At 34.7% G+C, this 10,679-nt stretch overlaps 2 protein-coding genes across 2 annotated transcripts; both read left to right on the top strand.

Moving 5' to 3' along the window:
- The first annotated feature begins 7,569 nt into the window (after window positions 1-7,569).
- LOC149544401 (receptor-like protein 50) lies at window positions 7,570-8,046 on the top strand. Its single transcript, XM_089798836.1, has one exon. The coding sequence runs from the start codon at window positions 7,570-7,572 to the stop codon at window positions 8,044-8,046; it is 477 nt and encodes a 158-aa protein (XP_089654962.1).
- A 6-nt stretch (window positions 8,047-8,052) lies between these two features.
- LOC149544400 (uncharacterized) lies at window positions 8,053-10,601 on the top strand. The gene has a single exon (XM_089798835.1). It carries the CDS (start codon window positions 8,053-8,055, stop codon window positions 10,369-10,371), a length of 2,319 nt encoding a protein of 772 aa, XP_089654961.1. The 3' UTR covers window positions 10,372-10,601.
- Window positions 10,602-10,679: the final 78 nt, after the last annotated feature.

Here is a 10,679-nt window from a genome sequence, read left to right as displayed (position 1 = left end):
CAAGGATTGCCCTGCTTGAATCTGGAGGTTGTAGGCTGAATGCATCCATGAATATATCTTTGATCTCACTCATTGCCTACTTATATTTGAAGTCTTTCCTCATTGCCTCTTGCCTCCTTCTTTTATTCAATGCACTCTGTATTTCATTCATCTTTTCCTCAGTTAGAGTGCTTGAATCATAATAGGGTATTTGGATTTCTTCATCAAGCTCAAGAATACCATAATGAATGGTCCTGGCTACCCTAATAGAACTTGAGCTTGGTGTACTAACTTGTAAGGTCAACTTGTCAGTACTCGAATATTGAATAGTTTTGGTAGGAGTACCTATTTTTGGCAATTCAACCAAAGTTTGTATTGCTGACTCCTCTTTATCCTGGGTTTCTTCCTTATCATCATCTTCTTTCTTATCTTCTTCTTCTTATGTTATTTTTTCCTAGGGTGTACTCACTGTCTGTATTTTTATACTTGTATCTACCCCTATTGTTGCACTCGGCTCTTGATGAGCTTGCATGGCTATTCTTGGTGGTGATGGAGGTGGTAGAAATGGAAGTCTAGTAGTTTGAGTGATTTGAGGTGGTTCTTGTGATGGCACCTCTCCTTTCTTGATTTTATCTACTAACTTTTGGAGCTCATCAACACTGACCATTATTGGACTTGCACACAATTGTGCTTGAAGAATTGTTTGGTCAAGGATCTTAGTGAGATCCTCTGTAGTTAATGGGTTGATGTTTTGACTTGAGGTGTCAACAACATCCTTAATCTTTATGATTTCGGCATGTGTGATGGAAGAGTGTGGAGCACTAGGAGGTGGAAGTTGTGTGTCTTGCACACTTTGCTGCTCATTAGTACCCTTGCCTTCCTCCTCTGCAACCTTTTTCTCGACTTTTGTCTTCTCTTCTCTCCTCTTTCTTATTTCTTTTGGCTAAGCAGTAGCTTGTTCTTTATATTCTTCTTCAAATGTATCTTCAACCCTTTTGTATAGATTCCCCCATGATCTTGTTGTCCTTTGTACAAGTTCTTCAATTTTATTCTATAAAATGGAGAATGCCCTAAATTTAGGTGTAAACCTTTTATTATGCCTTTTGACTACTTTACTTATTTTTTCCCTTGTCAAATCAGGCAGTATACTTTCTAGGGTTGATTCCCTCATTTATTTTTCCATTTTCAAATAGAAATGCCATCTGTCTTCTACAATTTTTGACAATTCCTTTGGTAGTTGCCCATCAAGTTCAATAGGTGTATACTTGAATTGTGCCATCATTGCATAGACTGAATCTTCTATTTTTTTTTGTTCCTCTTTGTTGAACTTCTTGAAGTCAATCCTTTTTATTTCAGTTAAGTCTCCATTCCTAATCTTTTCACATAATGTATCAACTGAAGGCTTAGGAGGATGACTTACTTTTTTAGACTTATCTTCTTCATCAATATTAGATTGTGCCATATATTTTCTTCTTTTCCTTGGCTCTTCCTATGCCTTCTTGATTGGTTTCTCCTTTGTGGCTTCCTCTTTGGCTTTTTGTGTGGAGGCCCTTGTTGTAGCTCTGGTTGTTGGTTTCTTGAGTGTTGGCTTGGCGGCTTTCTTTGATTTGGGTTGAGGAGCAAGAGGTGTCTTTGCCTTCCTTTTGAGGACTTTGTCTTTGATGGGTGCTTCCTTCACTTCTTCTTCCTTGGCACTCTCATCTTTGTCTTCTTGTTCTGACTCATCTTCATCTTTCTCTTCATCACCTTCCTCTTCATCTTTACTAATTTCTTCTTCTTTGCCTATTGCACTTGTTTCTCCAACACCAAACTTATTCTTTATTTTCTGTACTAACTTTTCTTTCTTCTTTACTGTTGTGGCTATCTTGAGTTCGGTAACCAGTCTTGATCTAATAGTGTCATATGTCCCACATGCCTTTGCAAATTTGTCTATTTCTTCTGCAACTAATACTGTGATGGCTATAGAAGCTTGATCAACATCAAGCTCATATCCTAATGCAACTCATATCCATCAACATGCATTTAATCAGCAAAAACACCATTGCAATACAATCATGGAAGCATGAATATACACATCATATACAAGCATATCATCAACATATAAGCATAAGATAATGTATCTGTCATCATCTAACATCCTAAAATAAACACAACGGTCAAAATGACACTTAGCATGTCCATGCTCATGCACAAAACTATAAAATTTAAGATACCATTGCCGAGGTGTTAGCTTCAAGTCATATAAACAAAATTCAATCTACACACTAAATTCTTCTTACCTTTAACTTCAACTTCTTGTGCCTATGCCATATATATTTCTTCATCCAAATCACCAGGAAGACGTGTTGTTTTAACATCAAGTTGCTTCAAATGCAAATATTTAGTATGCACAATACTGAAAAATAGTAAGAATGAAAGTCATTTCAACAACAATAGAAATTATCTCATCAAAATAAATGTCCTTTGTACTATGTAAATCATTTTAACCCTAACCCACCATTAAATATTTTCTTACCTCCATCCTCTTCTTTCAAAATGTAAACCCATTTAGTCTATCAAGCCTTTTTACCTATAAATAACTTACATAAATCTAAAGTCTAATTTTTCAAAAGGGGTTCATTTCTATAGTCATTATAGACTTCCACTGAAGCTTTGTATCCACCCGCATAGCTTCATCATAACATTCAAGTTCAACAACATCTGTTAATAAAATAGAGTACAAAGAAGGAGAAAATCTTTTTAGAGGTCTACTTAATCTTGCTGATCATCTAACATTCACTGAGATGTGTGGTATTTATTCTTATGGTTGTTGTAGAACATGAGGGAATGTTGGAATATTATCATCCAACACTACACAAAAAATTTATTTCTTCTCATGTTGCTACAATAGATCTTTGTACAACACTTTCTCCTTGAATATGACATCCCTGCTTCTTCTAAATTTATGATTTTCAAAATCCCAAAACCTATAACCAAATTCATCAATGTCATATCTAAATAATACAAACTTCATATATTTAGCTTCCAACTTGGTTTTATTTTTAGAATCTATGTATGAAAATGATTCACAACTGAAGGTTTTGAGAAAAAATAACTCACCTTCTTACTAGTCCATGCTTCCTCTACAATACCATTTCTCAAAGCAGTAGAGGGACCTCTATTGATCTAATATACAGTGGTGACAACCTTAGCCTACATGTTTAAGGCCAGCCCAACATTCAACCTCATGCTCCTTGCATGCCCCATGATTGTCATGTGCATGCATTCAGCCACTCCACTTTCTTCTGGAGTCCTTGTCCAAATAATTTTTGTGTAAAAATACCATTAAAGGAACAATGATCTTCAAATTCTTTGGTGCAGTACTCACCACCATTATCGAATTTGAGATATTTTAATTTTTTACCAATCTCATTTTCAACCACACATTTCCATTTCTTAAAAGTTTGAAATATATCATATTTCTATCTAAGAAAGTAAAACCACACTTTTCTAGGTGTATCATCAATAAATTTAACATAATAATGAGAGCTACCAAGGGAAGATACTTGAGTTAGTTGCCATACATTTGTATGCACAAGCTCTAATTTCTCATCTTTCTTTTCCTTCCCATTCTTCCCAAAACTCACTCTCTTTTTCTATTCATAGACACAACTTTCATAAAAAGTCATATTAACACATTTTAGACATGGTAAAAATTTTTTTTAATGAAGTAATTTCTTACCCTTTCCACTCATGTACCCAAGTCTATTGTTCCATAGTGTTGTATTAGAATATACAACAATTATTTGTTCTCTCTACTCAACTGCAACAACAACTCCAAAACATTCTTTTTTTTTTCTAAAACAATTAAACTAGAACGAACATTATGACCTATACAAAGATATAAGATTCTTACTTTTACACATTTTTGTACTACTAAAAAACCTTTTGAAAACCTTCCATTTTTTAGTATTAAAAGTAATTGTGCAACCCTCGTCACCTAATTGCCTTGGTAAAATTAAATTCCTATGCATCCTTGGAACAAGTCTTACCTCTTGTAATAGTTAATAATTCTCATACTATAACTTAATACTAATTTTTCTCTTTCCAACAATTTGAGAGGGTTCATTATCTCCCAAATAAATAAGACCAAAATTCCCTTGGACATAATCAAGAAAATAACCTCTATGGGGAGTACCATGAATTGACACCTATGAACCATCAATACTTTCTAAAGAAAGAAGCAAAGAATTCTCTTCTGATTGATTACTTGCCACATTTGTCTCCTTGTTACCTTCTTTTTTGTCTCTTTCATTTTCCATTCGAGTCCAGCAATACTTCTTAGTGTGCCCTAGTTTCCCATAGTACCAACAATCTCTCGATCCTCTAGATTGAGACCTCTTCTCATTTGATTTTTTTCTTCATTTCGCACTATTTCCATAATTACTTCCTCTCTCATTTGTTGTGTCTCTTCTTTGTGCATTACAATAAAGAAGGTTTTTTGTTTTAAAATTTATAATGTACAATTTTAAAAACCTTTGAATATAGAATAAGTATGGAATGAGTTTAAAAGGTGGGCCTATTATTTAGTATGCATAAATAGCCTTCAATTTATGCACATGTTAAAAACATAACAAAATTAATGATAGAAATGAGTGCATGGGTATTTTTTAGATACTTTTCCCCTCATTGTAATAGATAAAAAAAAATTGTAGATATGATTGTGTGGATGTGAGAGTGTACTCTTTGTAATCTTTTAACTTTATCCAATAGGGGAAAAAAAATTCATAAAAATTATTGTGTGTATATACGATCGGTATTTTTTAAATGATTCAATTATATATAAATAATAACAATAATGTTAGTATATACTTTTCTTCTTATTTAATAATATAAAGAAGTTTATTGTCTAGATATATGACCAATAGCACAACATTTACATTAGCTAAAAGAAAGAAATGGAACACTCAAACCATGAAATTTTGAATCTAAAAATGACTTACAAATGTTGGTTAGAAAGAGAAAATTGATGTTTTACAATTATTTAAGATAGAAAATTAAATACAAATTATTATAATGTTGTATATTCTTTTATTGACAAGAACTAATAACATCCTCATTTAAAACATAAACTTTTAATTTTAAATACTTATATTTAATCACTACAAATATTATAACTTTTCATATGAAAGTAGTTAACCTACCACAAAACAATAACATATAATAAAAAATGGATTTCTATATAAATTTAAGAATATACAATTTTAGAACCTTTGAATATATATTAAGTATGGAATGAATTTACAAGGAGGGCCTAGTAATTGGTATGCATAAATAATTTATCCATATGATGACAAATGGTTTTCTATATAAATCAAAGAATGTACAATTTTAGAACCTTTGAATATATATTAAGTATGGAATGAGTTTACAAAGAGGGCCTAGTAATTAGTATGCATAACTAACACCCAATTTATCCATATGATGAAAAATGGTTTTCTATATAAATTTAAGAATATAGAATTTTAGAACCTTTGAATATATATTAAGTATGGAATGAGTTTACAAGGAGAGCCTAGTAATTAGTATGCATAACTAACACCCAATTTACCCATATGATGAAAAATGGTTTTCTATATAAATTTTAGAATATAAAATTTTAGAACCTTTCAATATATATTAAATATGGAATGATTTTACAAGGAGGGACTAGTAATTAGTATGCATAACCAATTTACCCACATGATGAAAAATGGTTTTCGATATAAATTTAAGAATATACAATTTTAGAACCTTTGAATATATATTAAGTATGGAATGAGTTTACAAGGAGAGCCTAGTAATTAGTATCTATAACTAGCACCCAATTTACCCGTATGATGAAAAATGGTTTTCTATATAACGCTAAGAATATCAAATTTTAGAACCTTTCAATATATATTATGGAATGATTTTACAAGCAGGGCCTAGTAATTACTATGCATAACCAATTTATCCATAATATGAAAAATGATTTTCTATATAAATTTAAGAATATACAATTTTAGAACCTTTGAATATATATTAAGCATGGAATGCGTTTACAAGGAGTGCCTAGTAATTAGTATTCATAACTAACACCCAATTTACCCATATGCTAAAAAATAACAAAAATGATTGTACAATTTATTGTGTGGACTTGAACTTTGATATATTTCCTCTTATTCAATAATACATAGAAAATAATATAATAGATATGATTGCAAGGATGTGAGCATGCCATTTTTCCAAATATTAAATAGTCTACATAATACCCTTGATTGAGGGCGACGTCTATCCAAAAGAAAATATGCACTAGATGTGATAGTTTATGCAATTTATTAATTAATTTAAAATTCAAGTATCAGTGATTATGTGATTTATAAATTAATAAATAATTTGTAGAAACTGTCACATCTGGTGCATATTTTCTGTTGTTTAGCCACAGGCTTGACTGAGTGGATGTGAGTGTACTATTTTTCCATATATTTAATGGTATACCTAATACCCCGTGTATGTACAATTGTTTTTAATTAAATTATTCAACCAACATTAAAATAGTAATAATATCATTGTATACTTTTCCTTTCATTGAATAAAACAAAGAATATCTTGTGTCGTCCAGGTATAGGCCCACTCATTTGCATCAATCAAATACAAAGAAAACGAACTTTTGAACCTGGTAATTTTGAATTTAAAAATGACTTAGAAGATAATACAATTTACTACTTCCATTCAAATCATTGATAGACTTAAGAACAAAAATTAAAATTTTGGTATACTTTCCTAGTCATTTCTCCAGAAAAGAAGCTAACGTTATTTACTACGGTCGACATTTCAATTCATTCAATGACACTACGAAGATCCAAAAAAATTCCTTAACGTTTTAATTGAATACTGCAGATGACAAAATACAGCTCTGTTTATTTCTCGAGTCATTCAACAGTACACGGCACTACCATTAATCTATTCTTCATAAAATGCGGAAAATTCAACAATACACGGCACGGCACTCCCTCAATTCTCCATAAAATGTAAGTCAGTATTAGTCTACGTACGAACCATTTAGACGGCCCACTATTACCATGGGAACGGAGACATATCCATGGAAATTTTTACCCAAGGCTAATCGCTCATGGGATATAACCTTCGGCATGCTCTTTACCATTCATGTTATCTAGATAGTATCAAATATTCCACAAAATTAAGACTAATTCTGACTTACATTTAGAGCGTGAATAAAGAAATCAGTAGGCTTCTCACTTGTCACTCGAAAAGTGACGTTTGAGCGATAAAAAATCATTGGTCTTGTTTGGAGAAAATTGCTACGCGTTTTCGTACGCGTGCCTTCTCCATTATTCCATCCCCAGCTCTCCCCAACATCATTTCTATGAAATTTTCTTGCCCACTTATCTATTAGCACCCATCTATTAGGAAACTGTCCCTTGCCACATCAGCATTCTCCATAAAATGGAAAAATTCAATAATAAATTCAATAATACTCGGCACTCCCTCTGCCTATAAATTTCCTTGATTTCTGATCGGCTCTTTTCATTGAAGAATAAGATACACGCATTTTGGTTTGCCGAAGACATGGAATCTACGGTTTCATATGACAGAGTTGCGCTTGTAATCATATCAATGTCATGTAGTCTCTTCTGTTTCCTCGCTTCTCCGGCAATTGCGTGCCCTTCCACTGAAAGAAATCTTCTACTGGACTTCAAGACAGCAGTTGAAGATGAGGATAAAAACAGACTGAGTTCATGGAAAGGACTCAATTGCTGCACCTGGAGCGGAGTCAGTTGCAACCTTGGCACTGGCAACGTCTCTCGACTCGATTTGGGACGATACGGGTTAGATGGTCGCATAAATTCATCCGTGTTTGAGCTTCCACAGTTGGAACTCCTCGATCTGAGTGATAACTACTTCCAAGGTAACATCACTACACGTATTGGAATGTTTAAGAAACTCACTCTTCTAGATTTGTCAGATGCTGGTATTGATGATTTTTATGTGAGTTTAGAAAGATTAACAAATCTGGTGAGCTTAAAATACCTGTCTCTTGGTTGAGTGAACATGTCTGCGAGCAAAGCGTGGGGGAAAGCTGTTGGCGGGCTACACAACCTTCAAAAGCTCACCATGTCTGACTCTGGGCTTAGCGGACCAATTCCCAATTCCCTGCTCAATCTCACTTCTCTCCTCCATCTCGATCTTTCGCAGAATTCTTTGTCAGGTAAGATTCCAGCTTGGTTTGAAAATGTGACCGCCCACTTGCTCTCACTTGATCTCTCTGAGAATTACTATCTTGGAGGAGACATTTCTTTCATTGAGCGACAAGTTTCTCCATCACTGACAAGCATTGTTCTTTCGCGGACAGCTGTGGAGGGCGAAATTCCATCTGCTATTGGAAATATGTCATCCTTGGAGATTCTTCGTCTGGTCAATACTTGCATTCAAGGTGAAATTCCTCTTTCCATCACCAATCTTTCCAAACTTGTTTCTCTGGATCTGTTCTACAACAAGTTAACAGGACCAGTCCCACCTTCGTTGGGATCTCTTTCTTCCCTTTCATATCTTGACCTCCGTCAGAACCAGTTTAGTGGCCCGATTCCACGCACAATTTCAAATCTTGTTAGCTTAAGACACCTTTGGCTCAACTCCAACAATTTAAGTGACTCCATTTCCCTTTCTCTTTTCGACAATCTCACTAGACTCGAAGATCTGTTCCTTTCCGATAATCACCTAATCGTGACTAGTGATTCAGCATGGCTTCCACAGTTTAAAAAGCTCAGGGCTCTGCGACTGTCTTCCTGCAAGTTAGAGAGAATTCCGTCGTTTCTAGTGACCCGGTATTACATGGAAGAGCTGGATCTATCTGTCAACAGTATCGCAACAGATATTCCATCATGGATATGGGACTTACCCAGTCTTTTCTATTTGAACATTAGTTGCAATCGACTAACAGGTTCACTGCCATCTAGACTAACATCCATGACTGTTTCGTATCTGGATCTGCACAATAACAGCTTAGATGGGTCTATTCTTCTTCCTCCTAATGCACGTCTGCTGGACCTGTCGATGAATCAGTTTAATGGTTCTATTCCTGCTCATGTGGGTGCATATCTTTCAAATATGTGGTTCTTATGCTTGTCTAAGAATAATCTCAGTGGAGCTATTCCAGATTCCATTTGCACTTCAGATTCAGAATTGCAGGTCCTCGACCTCTCAAGTAATATGCTGAGCAACATGATTCCTCCTCGTGTAACAAGGCACTGTTCTTCTATCAGTGTTCTAGATATGGCGGATAATCATCTCGAAGGTAAAATACCAGCAGAATGGGGAAACCTGAAAGAGTTGCATAGATTGAAGCTGTCCGGGAATCAGTTGAGAGGAGTTCTTCCCTCGTCCATTTCAACATGTGGCTCTCTGAAAGTACTGGATTTGGGAAACAATAATTTACAAGGCACCATTCCCCACTGGATCGGAAGGCTAGAAAATCTACATGTGCTGGTGTTAAGGTCCAATCGCTTTCATGGCACCATCCCCCACCAGATAATTTTGCTTCCAAGTCTTCAAATTCTGGATCTTTCTGGCAACCAGCTTCCAGGATGCATTCCAAGCAACCTTACAAACTTGCTTTCAATGGTCAATGCATCGCAGAGTAATCCAAACCATTTGGAAAAGCTCACTTCAGATAACAAAATATACACAAACAAAGTTGCAATTTCCTGGAAAGGTCGGGATGCCGACTTTGAGAAAGTTCTTTTTATTCTTAAATGTATTGATCTTTCAAACAACAATCTATCGGGGAACATTCCTCTCAAACTGGGATCCCTTAAGGGCTTGGTAACCCTTAACTTTTCAGCAAATCATCTCAGTGGCCGAATCCCGAAAACATTAGGAGGCATGGAGCAGCTAGAGTCTCTCGACCTCTCGCTAAACAGGTTGAATGGCAAAATTCCCTTAGAACTTGAGTTTCTGAGTTATTTGGAGATATTGAATCTGTCTTACAACATGTTCGAAGGAAAAGTACCCCTTGGAGGGCAGTTCCTAACCTTTGGAGAGTCGTCCTACTTTGGTAATCCTAAGCGAAGTGGGATTCCATTTAGCAATACATTAGTCTGCAACAACTCTTCTGACTATAGCAACTGCACGAATATAGAGACAAATGGTGAAACAGATAATTCAGATGATGAAATGGTCGAATGGGCAGTCGGACTTGGATTGAGTTCTGGTTTGGGGTTCTCGGTTGTGATTGGAATATTGACTTTCAATAAGAGGCTGAGAAAGAGAGCCTTCAATTTGTATGATGAGCTAATTTTAGCTGCTGATCGCTGTATAACACGAAATTGGGTGAAAATACTTACCGTTGTACGGGGTTGGCTTAGAATTTGACAAAAGTTTTCTGTTCGAATATGGCCACTGCAACTTTGTAAGCATCTAGAACGCTCGAACTTATTGGTGTTACAGATAACGTAAGCAATTCGATGCGTCATATATGTAAGTAGAAGTGGAAGTAGACATGTTTTTGTTTTTAAATAATGTGGCATGGCCGTTAAATGAAAATATGTAACAATCTAATATGTAAAACACTATTCTAAGGTATAAGATTGCATATTTGATCAGTTTTATTGTATGATATAGTGTAATTGTTTAATTATCATAGTGCTTTTTTTGTTTTTATTTATTAATTATATGTTTTC

The sequence above is a fragment of the Cupressus sempervirens genome, chromosome 8 (assembly GCF_028749045.1).
Source record: "Cupressus sempervirens isolate cs-2001-9-10 chromosome 8, ASM2874904v1, whole genome shotgun sequence".
Lineage (NCBI taxonomy): Eukaryota > Viridiplantae > Streptophyta > Pinopsida > Cupressales > Cupressaceae > Cupressus > Cupressus sempervirens.
Note: the sequence above shows the minus strand (reverse complement) of the source record. Positions and strands in the feature narration are given on the sequence as shown.

What these genes read in the sequence shown, in the direction of transcription:
- LOC149544401 (XM_089798836.1), top strand. Translation starts at nt 7,570, where the DNA reads ATGGAATCTACGGTTTCATATGACAGAGTTGCGCTTGTAATCATATCA.
- LOC149544400 (XM_089798835.1), top strand. Translation starts at nt 8,053, where the DNA reads ATGTCTGCGAGCAAAGCGTGGGGGAAAGCTGTTGGCGGGCTACACAAC.